Below are 17,030 nucleotides of genomic sequence, written 5' to 3'. Positions count from 1 at the left end.
ATCTGAGTCAAATTTATATAGTCTCTATTTTATTATCTCAACTAAAATATACATATTATTATATTACCTTGCCACATTTTAGTTTGCAATGTTAAGACCTCCTTTGTGTAAGCAAAAAGTACTTGAGTGATTCTTGGGTCATCAATTGCCTAGTAAATCTTCATGTCCCTTCTTCAATATCCTCTTCATTATCTTCTTATCTGGTTGTAATGATGTAAAGCTTAAGTAGATTGCAGAAGGTCATTGCTTTTGAGAACAGGTTGCTTTCTCAGAAATGTTGCAGAACTGTATTACTCTTTGAAAATACTTGGTATTTTCCTGAGCCTTGTTTTTGTTTTTAAATGAGAATCCAATTCTGGCATTAAAAAGCACTTTCTGCAGCTGGAGCCTTCCGGTAAGGTGGGACTTGATTAGGATGGCCCAAAGGGCAGGCCAAGAACTATTTAGACTGTTGGGAATATGTTATGCTACTGTTGTGAACCAGAAAAAATTATACCAATAGGTGGGTGATAAATTCATTCCTGTTTAGCAAATAAAATAGAAGTTTTGGTATTGATGTATGAATTGCAAATAGAGTAACTACTGCAATTATTACCTCTAACTTCTTTAAGTGAAAATAAAGTTAGTTATTTTTTTTCTCAGCAGTTCAGTTGACAACTCATAGAAGTTTCATATAATTTTAAAAATCAATTCCAGTTGCAAAGTAATTGAACCTTTGCAAAGGTTGATTCATCAAGAGGTTACATTATAGTAATGAATGTAGTATGGATGTAATATATTTGTTATTTGGTTAAATAAGAAAAAATATATGATAGTTATATTGTATGTACCTGAGACATGTACCTTGTGTGAAAATTGTATCTTTTATTGTGTCATCTTTTTTGATGATTTTGGGTTTCCCTGATAGTTCAGTTGGTAAAAAATCCGCCTGCAATGCAGGAGACCTCTGTTCAGTTCCTGGGTCAGGAAGATCCCCTGGAGAAGGGAAAGGCTACCTACTCCAGTATTCTGGCCTGAAGAATTCCATGGACCGTATATCCATGGGGTCGCAGAGTCAAACACGACTGAGTGACTTTGACTCACTTTTGATGATTTTTCGGTAAAATCTTAAGAATGAATTTATCCCATTGATTATTTAAAACTGAACTAGGGGAAGTTCCCTGGTGGTTAGGATTCGGCACTTTCATTGTTGCTGCCTGGGTTCAGTCCCTGGTTGGGGAATTGAGATTCTGCATCCTGCAAGCCACAAGGCATAGCAAAAAAAATCCCTCTGAACTAGGATTTTGTGTAATGTGAAAAATCATACAGTGGTATAGATGATAGAATGAAATTATTAGATGTAATCTTCCCAAACAACCCAGGTGACGATTAAGTACCTTTATCATTGTAGTTAAATGAAGCCAAAGAACTGTGTTTCCTTTTCCTTTTTTTGATTACCTACATTTTAAATATTTTTCATGTAGCAAAATATATCAATAGTTTAATAAAAACAAGTAATACAAATTTTTAAATCAATTTAGTGTTATTTTCATTTTTTAACTTCATAAAATACATTATCTTATATCCTTATCACTCAGTTACTTATTACTTTTAGTAAATAATAAGTGATTAGTTTCCTTTACTTCAAGAAGTGGGAAGGGAATGTGACTACTTTCTGATTTAGTCACTCAGCAGTGTCTGACTCTTTGCAACCCCATGGACTGTAGCCTGACAGTTTCCTCTGTCCATGGGATTTTCTAGGCAAGAATACTGAAGTGGGCTGCCCTTTCCTTCTCCAAGGGATCTTCCAGAGCCAGGAATCAGACCTAGGTCTCCCGCTTTGCAGGCAGATTCTTTACTGCCACCAGGGAAGCCCTTACTTCAAGTGTAGGGTAACTTCACTGTTGCTCCTGGACTCCTTCTCTGTAGGTTTTAAGAGTGTATGTTCTAGGATAGGCAAGGCAAGAACTTTCCAGGAGAGCATTCGTCTTTGTAAATTGTGGGGACTAATTACGTGACTCAAAGCCTTTTTTGTTTTCAGTTATGGCAGGTATATAGTTATTCCCATGAACTTTTCTTTCTACTTAAGAATAAATTAGAAGAGTGTCTTTCTGAAAATCTCACTTCTTTCATTTACTGATGTATAAGATGATGTGTACAAAATTTTGTTCTCCCAGCAAAGGATTTTTATTTTTTGTTTAAAAAAAAAAAAGTCGTTCCTCAGTCCTTTAAGTAAATACTCTCTTTTAGATCTTAGACATAGTGAGCATCAGAGTAGAGTAGGGGATAGGAAGGAAAGACAGAGAAACATTAGCTTTCTGTCCCGGGAGACCCTTGAAGGTCAAGCCAAAGGAGTAGTTTTTTTCTTAAAATTTTATGTAAGTTGGTGGAATATGTTTTCAGTTATTAACCAGTTTTTATGACTATGATAATTACATAAATACAGTACAATACGTACGTTGATTTGACTATCTCTTAGATCTCTTGCTGATGGGGACAAGTTTTCCCCTGAAATTTTTATTAAAACTGCTAAGAAATAGTGTAAGAATGAATGCTTTGAAGTCACTGGAAATTTAAAATACATTGTTCTTGTCTTCCCAGGTAACTTGTAAGCTATTTGTCCATTAAAAAATATTTATGGAGTGCTCAAAATGTACCAGGTATTATTCTAAGTTTTAGAACATAGCAAAGAATAAAATAGACCCAAAAACCTGCCTACAAGGAGTATATGTTCTAGTTGGAGGAGACAGCAATAAACAAAACAAATGAGTCATAGAGAGCAAAGTAAATAAAGAAGGAAAGGGGTGGAGGAATGTCATTGGATGGGATGGACTTTGAAGGATCTGAGAATGTGACATAAGAGAAAAGGTCTGATGGACCTGTGGAAATAGCCATGCTATCTTGGGAAAGAGGGTTAAAAAGTTTTGAAGCAGAGAAGTAGCATGATTCTGTTTAAATTGTTCTTTTCAAATGACATTTTATTCTTAGTGAAAAGTTCTCCCCATTTTTATGAATTGTATGTCTTGTACTTGTTAATCTATTGTAGTCTTTATGTTTTTTAACTGCATGTATTGATTTAAACACACTTCTCTTCTTAGCTTCCCACCAGGCTATTCCTAACTCAGCAGTCAAAAGTGGTTGTTGGTTGGATCATGGCACTCCTCTGCTTCAGACCCTCCAGTGGTTCATAGTTTTACTTAAAATCAGAATCCTTCCAGTGGCCTGTATAATCTGACCACCGTTTTCTTGCTGACTTTATCTCCTCCTACTCTCTCCTTCAGTTCAGTTCAGTTGCTCAGTCGTGTCTGACTCTCTGCGACCCCATGAATCACAGCACGCCAGGCCTCCCTGTCCATCACCAACTCCCAGAGTTCACCCAAACTCATGTCCATTGAGTCGGTGATGCCATCCAGCCATCTCATCCTCTGTCGTCCCCTTCTCCTCCTGCCCCCAATCCCTCCCAGCATCAAAGTCTTTTCCAATGAGTCAACTCTTTGCATGAGGCGGCCAAAGTACTGGAGTTTCAGCTTTAGCATTATTCCTTCCAAAGAACACCCAGGACTGATAGCCTTTAGAATGGACTGGTTGGATGTCCTTGCAGTCCAAGGGACTCTCAAGAGTCTTCTCCAAAACCACAGTTCAAAAGCATCAATTCTTTGGCACTCAGCTTTCTTCACAATCCAACTCTCACATCCATACATGACTACTGGAAAAACCATAGCCTTGACTAGACGGACCTTTGTTGGCAAAGTAATGTCTCTGCTTTTGAATATGCTATCTAGGTTGGTCATAACTTTCCTTCCAAGGAGTAAGCGTATTTTAATTTCATGGCTGCAATCACCATCTGCAGTGATTTTGGAGCCCCAAAAAACAAAGTCTGACACTATTTCCACTGTTTCCCCATCTATTTCCTGGGAAGTGAGGGGACCAGATGCCATGATCTTAGTTTTCTGAATGTTGAGCTTTAAGCCAACTTTTTCACTCTCCTCTTTCACTTTCATCAAGACTATTATTATTATTCCCTCCACTTACTAACTTCACTTTAGCTACTCTTGTTCTTTCTCTTCCTTGAGCTTTCAAGGCATGCTCTCATCTCAAAGCCTCTATCCTTGTTCCTTCTCTATAAAGTGTTTTTTCTCCATGATTGGACCCCTTGCCTCCTTGAGATCTCTGCCTGTGTTACCTTCACAAAGTCAGGAGATAATCATCTCCAGACAGTAGTTCTGTCCTGTGGAAATTTTGCTGAGACTGAGGCTAGGCAGTTTCATAGGCTGGCAGTTTCATGGGCTCACAGTTTTGAAGTCTCAGAATCTTTGAAGGTTGCAGTCTAAAGACTCTGTGGTCCTCAGATGCTGTCATTTTATGGAGTTGGAGTCTTGTGGTTGTGCAATTTCAATTCAGGGATGGCAAACATATTCTTAAAAAGGCAGTAAATATTTCAGACTTGTGGGCCATATGGCTCTTCATTACAATTATTCAACTCTGCCATTGTAACATATTAGCAACCATAAACTCTGTCTGTAAATGTTATTGTGTGCTAATAAAACATTTATACAAACATGCATGCAGCCAATGAGGCTAAAATTTGTAGACCTCTAGATTAAACAACTGGTAGTTTCTGGGCTCTCTGGAATAGAAATATGAGCTCACCTTCAGAACATTTGGACTAGAGGTATACTTCGTCTAACCAGAGCTGCATCTAAACGCCCACCCACAATCTGTTATGATTAATGATATCAGATAGACGTTAGGAGCCAAGCATTTCTTGTTTTCATCATTCCTTTGTATAGATAGTGGTTTCCATCTGGTATCACTTAACTTAATCTGAAGAACATCTTTTTATATTCTTTTTGGTATAGTTCTGCTGTTGATGAATTCTCTCAGCTTTTGTTTGTCAAAAAACTGCTTTATTTTACCTTTATTTTTGAAGGAGTTTTCATAGGTTATAGAATTTGAGATTAATAGAGTTTTAGTTTTTTTTCTCCTTTTTGATCCTCTTCCCCTCCCCCTGCCCCATTGTCTTCTGGCTGCCTTGTTTCTGAAGAGAAATCATTGCTTAATTCCCCTGGTTATAATGTATTTTTTCTCCTCTCTCATGCTGCTTTAGAGATGTTTTTCTTTATCAGCAACTTGGTTACATCTTACCTTCATTTGGTTTTCTTTGAATTTTTCTTACACAGGGTTCATTGAACTTCTGGATTATGGGATTATAGTTTTTATCAAATTTGAAAATTTTTCAGCTGTTAATTGTTTTAAACATTTTCTGCCCGCATTTTTCTGAGACCCCAATAATATATATGCTGTGCTTTTAAGAAAATTTTATTTTATTTTTGGCTGTGCTGAATTTTGCTGCTGCGCAGGCTTTTCTCTAGTTTTGAGGGCTCCTCTCTAGTTGCAGGGAGAGGGCTTCTTGTTGTGGAGCGTGGGCTCTACAGTGAGCAGGATTCAGTAGTTGCAGAGCACAGGCTCTGGAGAGCACGATCAGTAGTCATGGCACATGTGCTTAGTTGCCTCACGACATGTGGGATCTTCCTGCACCAGAGATCAAACCCAGGTGGACTCCTACCACTGAGCCACCAGGGAAGCCTTGCTGTACTTTTGATATTGCCTTACAGGTCACTGAGATTCTAGTAATTTTTTCAGTCTTTGTTCCTTGGAAGGAAGAAAACCACACATATAGAATGTAACCATAGTTAGATATTATCTGTGATTTTTTTTTAAGAAAATGCATTTTCTGATGAATGAGGAGAAAAAGCTGGTCATGTTTTCATGATGCCCCTATTACCTATCACATTATAAATTGGAATCTTTCTTTCTTGTTTATTGACTTCATAATTTGGGGGGTTTTTAATATATATCTTTAATTTTTTGTTATATAATGGGAATTAGCCAATTAACAGTGTGTTGTGATAGTTTCAGGTGAACATCGAAGGGAACTTCATTACTTTTAACATCTTTTATCCTGTTCTTTTCGTTTCTTTAATAAGTATTCAATGTGTAAGTAGTTACCATATCAACAGGATGAATCAGACATGGAATCCTTCTGTTAGGGTGTTTACAGTACAGCCAGGAGAGAAAAGAAAAAAAAAAAAAATATATATATATATATATACATATATAAAATCATCAAATCCAGGATAGAGATTAAATATTACCAAAAATGAGTACAGATAAAAATGTTGTGGGAACCAGAATGAAACATCTCAGTTGTTTACTATTTATATGTTAGACTTAAAGCAGCCTACCGGGAAAAAAATTCCATTTTAAAACCTGTTTTATGTTAATTTGGGTTACTTTTCATTTCATTTTAGGTATAATGTGTTTGTTTTTCGGAGTTTTGTTTTGGGTAGTTGTTAGCAGTATAACTGAGAAATTTAAATATATCCTTAGAAGTTGCATTATCAGGATGAGCTAACTGACTGCCTAGAAGAGAAGACTGAGGTTTTATGATCTTGTTTGATTTGACTCTCAGTGGAGGAATCAGACATCATTGATCTGGAGAAACGCTATTGGTTGCTGAAGGCTCAATCCCGAACTGGACGATTCGATTTAGAGACATTTGGCCCATTGGTTTCACCACCAATTCGTCCATCTCTAAGTGAAGGTAGGAATCATTCTGTTTCTATGATGTTCCTTGCTAAACACACATGAGACCAGCTTTTATTTCTAACCAATACATCTTTACTCTAAAAGGCCATAATGTTATAGGTTTGCAGGCTTCTTTCAAATAGTTTGGTGGGGAGGAAAATTAAATTGGGAATTAAGATTATAGTCTTGAGCATCCTGTTCTACTTACGTAACCTTGCATAAGTCAGTTTAGCTCTCTCATCTGTACATATGTGCTAATTAGTCACTCAGTCATGTTCAACTCTTTGACCCCATGGACTGTAGCCTGCCAGGCTCCTCTGTCCATGGGATTCTCTAGGCAAGAATACTGGGGGGGATGCCATGCCATCCTCCAGGGAATTTTCCCCACTCAGGGACCTGGGTTCTCTTGTGGCTCCTGCATTGGCAAGCAGGTTCTTTACCACTAGGTCCACCTGGGAAGCCTCCCTCTCACCTGTATATTCTCATATATAAAATGTTTTGACCATGACAGTGGTTATGAAACTGTACTCCTATGCGTGCCTCAGAAACACTCCTGTAGTGCAGGGATTAGGGAGGTGGCCACTGAGCAGGGAAAGCTCTGGGCTTCCACATACAGCCCCACCTCTTCCTCAGCTCAAGAACCTCCACAATTTTTGTTTCACATAAGAAGGTTCACTGGGGAATTCCCTAATGGTCCAGCAGTTAGGACTCCTCGATTTCACTGCCAAGGGCCTGGGTTCAATTTCTGGTTGAGAAGTAGGATCCTGTGCATGGCACAGCAAAAATTTAAAAAAAAGAAGAGAAAGGTTCCACTGTAGTGTCACTCCTTCCACCACCCAAAAAAAGATTAGGAAACCACTGGACTGGACCATATCTACAGCTCTCACTTAGCCCTAAATTTCTCATTGCTATCACCTAAAAAGATGGAAGTGTAAACAGTAGTTGTCAGGTGATATCACAAAAACCACATATGGAGTCTGAATACTTGGGATTTTCTTCTGGTTCAGACATTGTTAAACTTTCTTTTGGCAAGTTGTTTAACTCCTCCTTAGCTATGATTTTCCTACTCTTTAAACTGAGGGCACAGAAGTAGAGTCTTGTAGACTATCTGTATTCTTCACATTCCCTGTGTATTTCAGAAATACTTGTTAGGGGAACCTGAACAGATAGGACATCACCTACTTCAGAAGTGCAGTTGTGTTTTTAATCTTTTTAGAATTAGAGAGTGATAAGTCATTTTATTTGAAAAAAAATTATTTCATTTCTATGTCATATTAAAAGTTTGAAAACCACAGTATAAATTCCCTTTTATTTCTGAAATTTAAAATATTTATAATATTAAGTAGCACAAAGAAAACTGCAATACAGAATTTCTTTCTCTTATAGTGTTGTTTTTTTTTTTTTTGCCTCATGAAAGAGCTTAATGGAGCTTATTAATAACAGCACAGTATATCTTTGATATATGCAGTTCAACTTTTCTTCTTTTTTCTTTTTTCTTCTCATTCTTTCCAAATAAGGATAGTTGTGGTCTCTGGCTTTTTTTTTTTCCGGTTCTTAATTTTTTTAATTTGTTTTTATTTTTTACATACTATAGTCATTTTTAGCTATAGGATTTGATATAAGATAGAGACAGGCAGGCAAACAGAACCAAACACTAAATGATAGTAATGTATTTTCTGTTAAAAAGTTAAGTTTTATAATTATATCAGGAAAAAAAAACCTTCCTGAGACAGTGGGAGCTACTGATAAACTTTTATTTTTAATTCAGTAGTTTATGGGAAAAAGGCATGCCTTTCATAAACATGTCGTTAACATTAGGAAATTTGTTGATTCTGATTTATGTTGTCTTTTCCTATTTTACAGGTTTATTTAATGCTTTTGATGAAAATCGTGATAATCACATAGATTTTAAGGAGATATCCTGTGGGTTATCAGCTTGCTGCAGAGGACCTCTGGCTGAAAGACAAAAATGTGAGTGTGTTAAACATTGTCACAAAATTTGCAAACGATAAGGAGAAAAATATCAGCATTCATTCATGTAGAAATCATCTGTGGATTAAGACTTAAATTTTCATTACTTTGGCAAATATCTATGTTGAAGTTCTAGTGAAGTCACTGTAAGGATTTAGTCATCTTTTTTTTTTTTTTTTACTGTGGAGTGATTTGGAATCTTTGTCATTAGTAATGGGGTTGATTTTCCAGATGAAGGTACAATTCATAATAAATGAACTATATCGATCATGATATCTTTGAAAATGTTAAGCATTTAGAAAATATTTTCTGGTAGTCTATATAGAAAATTTTGTATCTTACATGACTTGAATTATAATTTATTTTCTGTCACTTCTATACATTAATACTTTATTAACAAAACGAAATTTATGATCAAAACACAATTTTATTAAATACTAAAAGTCTTTTAAACCTAGCTAAAAATGTTATGCCATAATTTATAAGCATTAGTATATTGCTTTAATAAATCTTAACCAGTTTGAGAAAATGTAAGTTTACATTTAATTGGAATCTAATTCTAATATATTTACAAAAGTCATTATCTCTATGTCTTTCAAAAATACAGTTTCACAAATGTTCCCTATTTTGGATATGTTACTTGTTAGATTTCTTTTTTCTTCTTTGATATGGTATACTATTATTCCAATGTGACCTTATGATAGATTATTTGTTTCCATTAAAGTTCAAATACTAAATAAAGAGACTGACATCTTTGCTTCTCAGTTGAGGTTTATTATTGCCTTAATTTTTTTTAAATTATTTTTTGCTAGTGCAAGTTAATAAGATAGAGTGATTCATTTGATGTTAATTAGCAAATGGTAGTATTTCTAATTGTTCAGTTTAGTTGCTCAGTCATGTCCGACTCTGCGACCCTGTGAATCACAGCACGCCAGGCCTTCCTGTCCATCACCAACTCCTGGAATTTACCCAAACTTATGTCCATCGAGTCGGTGATGCCATCCAGCTATCTCACCCTCTGCCTCCTGTCCCCCTTCTCCTCCTGCCCCCAGTCCCTCCCAGCCTTAGGGTCTTTACCAATGAGTCAACTCTTCGCATGAGGTGGCCAAAGTATTGGAGTTTCAGCTTTCGCATCAGTCCTTCCAATGAATACCCAGGACTGATCTCCTTTAGGATGGACTGGTTGGATCTCCTTGCAGTCCAAGGGACTCTCAAGAGTCTTCTCCAACACAACAGTTCAAAAGCATCAATTCTTTGGCACTCAGCTTTCTTCACAGTCCAACTCTCACATCCATACATGACTACTGGAAAAACCATAGCCTTGACTAGATGAATGTTTGTTGGCAAAGTAATGTCTCTACTTTTGAATATGCTATCTAGGTTGGTCATAACTTTCCTTCCAAGGAGTAAGCGTCTTTTGATTTCATGGCTGCAGTCACCATCTGCAGTGATTTTGGAGCCCCCAAAAATAAAGTCTGACACTGTTTCCACTGTTTCCCCATGTATTTGCCAGGAAGTGATGGGACTAGATGCCATGATCTTAGTTTTCTGAATGTTGAGCTTTAAGCCAACTCTTTTACTCTCTTCTTTCACTTTCATCAAGAAGCTTTTGACTGTAGTAACTTGGATCTTATTAATATTTTTCAGTTTATAAGGAATTTAACTCTAGATTTGGGGGAAGGATAAGGTTCTCCAGCCTGGCTAATGATTTGGAGAGAGAAACTTAGAAATGTGTACAGGAAGCTCTACAAGTTCAGAGGACTTCCATGACATAATCTGCTCTAGATGAGAACTTAATCCAGAATGTACTTGCTTGAGAAACTTAATAATTTTACTAGGGCAGCTTCTAGTAATATGTATTGTACTTCAGAGTATAAAAGTGATTTCCCTCCAAAAGAGTTTCTTTTGTTTAGTTTGTTTCAAGGTGTTTGATGTTGACCGTGATGGAGTTCTCTCCAGGGTTGAGCTGAGAAACATGGTGGTTGCACTCTTAGAGGTCTGGAAGGACAACCGCACCGATGATATACCGGTAAATTCTGCTTGTATATACATTTTGGTGCATGTAAACTTCACACCAACAGGAAAATGGAGTGAATAAAACTTTTAAAGAGATCAACAATAAAGGATTTGCTCTGACTTCTAGTTGCTATATTATGCTACTCAAAATATCTGTAGTTAAAAGTACAAAATTGGGAAGAGAATTTGCCTTTGAAAATTTAATAAACTGAATGTATTATAAATATTTGACCAAAATATCATATACTTTTGTTATTGCTTGGTCACTGAGTTGTGTTTGACTCCTTTGCAACCCCATGGACTGTACCCTGGCTAGGCTCCTGTGTCCCTAGGATCTCCCGGCACCAAAACTGGAGTGGGTTGTCATTTCCTTCTTAGGATCTCCCCAACCAAGGGACTGAACCCATGTCTTCTGCATTGGCAGGCAGATTCTTTACCTCTGAGCCACGAGGGAAGCCCAACATCATAAACTTAGTCACTGACTAATAAAAATGATATCTGCTTTTTTCTAATTACTTCTTTGGGTTTCTGTTTTTACAGGAATTATGCATGGATCTATGTGACATTGTAGAAGGCATATTGAATGCACATGACACCACAAAGGTGAGTCCAGCTGGGACTGATTTTTTTCTAAAAATACCTCATACTTTGAATTGGTATATGTAGCTGGTATATATATTTAAATCTCTTCTACATTGTCTCAACCAAGTGCTTATTTGGACCAGTGGTTACAGTCCCTCCAAGTTGTCTCTAAAGACAGCCCATTCTATATTTCCAATTTTAGTATATGTGCTGTCGAAGCAAGCAAAGCCTATTCCATCTTTAAACAACTCCACTGAAGTATTATGTACATAAAAACATTTATATTTTATAAGGTAGGCATGTTATAGAAATTAAGTAAACAAAGCCCTTGCCATCTACAGTTTATAATCTTTATTTCTCCCATTTTAATAAGTTATAGAAAGGCTAACCTTGTACTGAGCAAAGGAAACACTGGAAAAATGAAAACACATTGTATGATTCCATTTATATGAAGTTTGAGAATAGAGACAAAACCAGCAAATGGTAATAGGTGTTATATGGTGGTTTTGCAGATGAGTGATTCAACTGGGAGGGACCATAAGGAGATGATGGAAATGACTATCTTAATCTGGATACATACATTGTTTTACAAAATTTCTAAAGTAATATAGGAAAAGGTCTCTTCTGAGTTCTTTAATAGCACCCAGAATAACCATGTAATAGAAATAAGCATGTACTTTACAGATAATAAATTCTTGAACTTAGTTTGACAACACTTATTAGTTAGGGATATTATAATAGGTTTTTTCCTGTAGCTTGCTGTGATTTTCATACAGAATGTATGAAAAATGTAATTTTTGGTATACTTTGAAACCAAAAAAGAGTAACATGAAATTGTATTTTAGGGAAATATAGATACTCATTTTTTATTTTTATTAAGTTCTTTTCAATCTCTAAGAACTCTGATGAAGTTGCTAGATATTTCTAAGAAGGGGGTTTTAGAAAATTGTTAGGATCAAAGTACATAATCCAGAGTCTGTAAAAATGCTTTCAAAATTAGCAAATACCTCATTTTCCCTACCTGGGGCCTTTTGTAGTTTCCATAGGTAACGTTTGAACCAGAAGATAATGTGAGTTACTTCCCAGGTGTTGTTGAAAGAAGAAGATGGTTGGTGATAAATTATCCTCATTGCCATTGACTACTTTAACGAAGTTTGGTTACTTTTAAATTTATCCTGGCTGTCCTATTTCTCAGATGAACAGATAGCACCTGCCTTAAATTGTTGGATTTCTTTCAGACAAATAATCATTAAAAGTTTAATAAACCAGATTTTACTCAAATAAAAAACGAGGGCATTCTTGATATGAGATCTTTTAAAATACTGTTTCTCTTTCAGATGGGTCATCTTACTCTAGAAGACTATCAAATCTGGAGTGTGAAAAATGTTCTTGCCAATGAATTTCTGAATCTGCTTTTCCAGGTATGTTTAAGGTAAATGACAGATACAGAGGGCAGTGACACCAGCAGTTCTGCATCTTTCCATTACGTAGTAGGTACTGCCATCTAAGCTACAAAACCAGATACTGTAAAAAAACTACATTATCCTGCACACCACGTGAAAGCTGGTGAGATGAAGCATGAGTGCCTACTGAAGTTTCTCAGAGTCATGAAGTGTTAGAGAAGTGGAATATAGCTGATTATGTTTACCTTAAAAGTCATGACAGAGCAGAATGTAGACACAGAATAATTTAAATTGTAAAAGCCATTATAATTGCTATTTTTCTTCAAAGACCCCTCATAAGGCTGTAGAACAGAGACGGTTCATAAATAGGCACCTGTAAATTTTTCACAAAATATTCAGTCTTTCTAGTTAAGAGATTATCCTAGATGCAAAATTATTTCTTTTGTTTTTCTAATTCTTTATAAGGTCCAAAAAAGATCAAAAGAGAAGGAAGAAAGAATAGCTGCTAGGAATGAGCAGCCAGATTTTAACTGTTTTCTCAGTTAAAATATTTCTCTTGGTCCCATTTTAAAAAATAGTTTATGGTTTCCATTTTTCATAGTTTTTCAGAAATATGTAAGTTGACCTAATAGTGATATTTTAGATTCTTATTTTCCTTTCCTTATAAAAGCACCCCTGTGAAAGTCAGAAAAGTTTGGTATCTTTGTCTTTATCATGATCTTCCATTATAAATAAAAAGGTCTATGACACAACTGTTAGAATAAATGGAAATTGAACTCTTCCTAATGGGTAATTACTAACTAATGTATATTTAAAGCATATCCAGTCTGATATGCTTATAATAGCCATTTAAATCACTCAGCTCTTCCACTGTCAATTTTCAACAGGAATTTAAGTTGATGGCTTTGGAAAATTAAAAATGTACAAAAGTAATATAAATCACTACTGTAAACAGAAATGACTTACTTGATAATATGAAAATTGATTAGCTCTTTTTTTTAATCTCACTTAAAATAATATTCTCAAATTTTAAGTCATAATTAGTTATATAAACATTTTGACCACTTGAGTTTGTATTTGCATCATCCTGTAGCTCTCAGGTAGCAAAGCATTTGAATTTTTGTATTGCCTTGACTATTTTCTCATGCTTATCAGGGACTTGCAGTGACAGTATTTTCCTGTGATTCTAATTTATAAAGAAGCGAATGCTTCAGATTTGTTTTTGTATGTCAGTGTTTCCAGCATTATATTAAACAGTTGAAAGATTTTTTTCATGAGTACCCATTTACCCATCATCTACATTTTACCATGCTCACTTTATCCCATATTTAGACATGCTTTTAAAACTTTATGTTCACTTAATATATGTGTAAACAGATTGGCCTGAATTATCCAGATGGGTCCAGTCTAGTCACACGAGTCCTTAGAAATGGAAAACTTTTCCCAGCTATGGTCAGAGAAAAAGAGATGGCATTGGGAGCAGGGCTAGAGAGGTACAGATCTGCTAGCTTTGAAGATAGAGAAAGAGCCATGAGCATAGGATTGTGGGTTAATTTTAGACACTGGAAAACGGAAGGAAGCATATTCTTCCTTTGACCTCCAGAAAGGAATACCACCCTGTTGCCATCTTGATTTTTAGCCTGGAGAGATCTGTACCTTACTTTTGACCTGCATAACTGTAAGATAATAAATTTGTGTTCTTGTAAACTATAAATTTTGTGATAATTTATTACAACAGTAATAAAAATCCAGTACAGAGGGAGATAACCCATATTTATGGATTGGAAGGCTCAATGTGTTAAAGGTGTCAGTTCCCCTTCAGTTGACTTAAAGATTTGTGCACTCAAAATCAGAATCCCCAGAAGCTCAGTTTTGTCACTGAGATTTTGTAGAACTTGACCAGAGGATTCTAGTACACAGGGAAGTACGAGGGTCAAAAATATAGCAAAGAAGAAATTCAGGAACAATGGATTTATATTACCAGATATTAGAACTTTTTATAAACTAGCAACAGTGTTACAACAGTGTGATGTCTGCATAAAGTTAGATCAACCAATGGAACAACATTGAGAGTTCTTACACAGACCTACATAGGTGTGATCACTTGATTTATAACAAAGAAGACATTGCATTGCAGATGAGAAGGGGTGGTCTTTTCAGTAAGTGGTACTGGATTAATTAGTATTCCTGTGGGAAAAACTATGCATCATTATTCACCCCATTACATGAAAAATAATTTTAGACCCTGTTACACAAAGTGAAGTAAGTCAGAGAAAAACAAATATTGTATGTTAACGCATATGTATGGAATCTAGAAAAACAGCAGTGATGAACCTGTTTGCAGGGAAGCAATAGACATGCAGATGTAGAGAACAGAATTGTGCCACAGCAGGAGAAGGAGCGGGTAGGAGGAATTGAGAAAGTAACACTGACATGTTTACACTGTCAGGTATAAACAGGTGACTGGTAGGAGGGTGCGGTGTGGCACAGGGAGCCCAGCCTGGTACTCTGTGATGACCTATAAGGGGGGGATGGGAGCAGGAAGGGAGGCTTAGGATGGTAGGGCTGTTATGTGTAATTGTGACTGATTCGGGCTTCCCTGGTGGCTCAGACAGTGAAGAATCTGCCTGCAATGCAGGAGACCCAGGTTCGATCCCTGAGTCAGAAAGATTCCCTGGAGAAGGGAATGGCTACCCACTCCAGTATTCTTGCCTGGAGAATTCCATGGTCAGAGGAGCCTGGCGGGCTGTAGTCTGTGGGACTGCAAAGAGTCAGACACAACTGAGCAACTAATGTGGCTGGTTCACACTGTTGTACAATGGAGGCCAGTGCAGCATTGTAAAGCAATTATCCTGCAGTTAAAAATAAACAAGTTTTTTAAAAGTAATTTTAGGTAGATTATAAATCTGATAAATTTGGAAAGTAAAGAATAAAGTGTCTAGAAAATAACATAGATATTTTAATGACTTTGAGGTTGCAAAGAGTTTTTAAACAGTGCAGAGCGCACCAAGCACAAAGAAAGTTTTAAGTTGGACTTCAGTAAAATTAAGAATTCTTTTTTTCAAGAGATGCCATTAAGAAAATGATAAGAATTTATTTGCTTTACCTGTGTCCAGCAAAAGACTTCTGTATAGAGCACGTGTGTGCTAGTCGCTCAGTCATGTTTGACTCTTTTTGACCCCCTGGACTGTGGTCCGCCAGGTTCCTCTGTCCATGGAACTCTCCAGACAAGAATACTGGAGTGGGTTGCCATGCCCTTCTCCGGGGGAATCTTCCTGACCCAGGGATCAAACCAATGTCTGTTACATGCCCTGCATTGGCAGGCCTGTTCTTTACCACTAGCGCCACCTGGGAAGCCCATCTAGGGCATACAAAGAACAACAACCAATGGGAAACAAGGCAGAAGCTTAATATTAAAATGTACAAAAAACCTGAATGGGTACTTCACAAAAGAGAATATCCAAATAGCTAATAATTATGAAAGGGGGCTAACTTCTTTAGTCATAATGAAAATACATATTAAAATTGTACTTGGAATACCATTAGACATCCACTAGAATGGTTAGCCTTGAAGTGATAATGAAGCATTGTTGAAGATAATAAGAAAGTGTAACTCTTTCACATTGCCAGAAGGAATATAAATTCTTACAAGTATTGGCTGTTTTTATATATACTTTATAGAAACTTGTATATCTGAACACCAAAAGATCTAGAATAAGTTCTTCTAATCACTTCTTATTACAGCCCCAAACAGAAAATGACCTAACTACCTGTCAACAATAAATACTTAAAAGTAAATGGTGATACTTACATACACATGGTTTAGTTTAAAGCAGTAAAAATAAATATATTACTGCTACACACAACCACATCAAGGAATCTTACATAATATGGGATGGGAAATATTGGACCAGAAAAGCAGACAAAAGGCAATCCATGGTGTGGAATTCAGGGTAGTGAATACATCAGAGGGTGCTTAGTGTCTGGGAAGGGACTCAAAGTGGAGCTTTGGGGGAGGTAGCAATGTTCTGTTTCTTGACTAGATGAAGGTCATGTGAAACTAACACAACATTATAAATCAACTATATTTCAATTTAAAAAACCTTTAAAAAGTATTGTCTCAACAATAAAAGAAATGAACTATTGATAAATGGATGAGTCTCATAAACCTAATTTGTGTATTGTTAAGTAAATTTTACCTCAAAAGGTAAACAAAATTATAAACAGGCAGGCTGATATATTTACAGGGAGCTGTACTAATATCTGTAACTTACTTTGAAATACATGGAAAAATTAAGATGGATTAATAGATGAATTGAGGGACGGATAGATGAAGTATAATAAAATGTTAATGTCAGAATTAGGTAATGAGTATGAGGTATTCAGTGTAAAATTCTTTCAACTTTTCTGTATTTTTGAAATTTTTCATGATAAAATGGTGAGGGGAGTGGGGAATAACTTCTTTTATAATGATTTAGAGAAGGCAAATAA

At 36.1% G+C, this 17,030-nt stretch overlaps 1 protein-coding gene across 2 annotated transcripts in view; it reads left to right on the top strand.

The window, feature by feature from the left end:
• Positions 1–17,030, top strand: part of USP32 (ubiquitin specific peptidase 32) — a 199,205-nt gene that overhangs the window by 131,887 nt on the left and 50,288 nt on the right. For both annotated transcript variants that reach the window (XM_040244123.1, XM_040244124.1), the window contains exons 6-10: positions 6,452–6,583; positions 8,431–8,538; positions 10,452–10,567; positions 11,095–11,157; positions 12,474–12,557. In XM_040244123.1, coding sequence (XP_040100057.1) covers positions 6,452–6,583; positions 8,431–8,538; positions 10,452–10,567; positions 11,095–11,157; positions 12,474–12,557 — 503 coding nt within the window. The remainder of the gene's footprint in view (positions 1–6,451; positions 6,584–8,430; positions 8,539–10,451; positions 10,568–11,094; positions 11,158–12,473; positions 12,558–17,030) is intronic.

The sequence above is a fragment of the Oryx dammah genome, unplaced genomic scaffold, assembly GCF_014754425.2.
Source record: "Oryx dammah isolate SB20612 unplaced genomic scaffold, SCBI_Odam_1.1 HiC_scaffold_8, whole genome shotgun sequence".
Classification (NCBI taxonomy): Eukaryota; Metazoa; Chordata; class Mammalia; order Artiodactyla; family Bovidae; genus Oryx; species Oryx dammah.
Note: the sequence above shows the minus strand (reverse complement) of the source record. Positions and strands in the feature narration are given on the sequence as shown.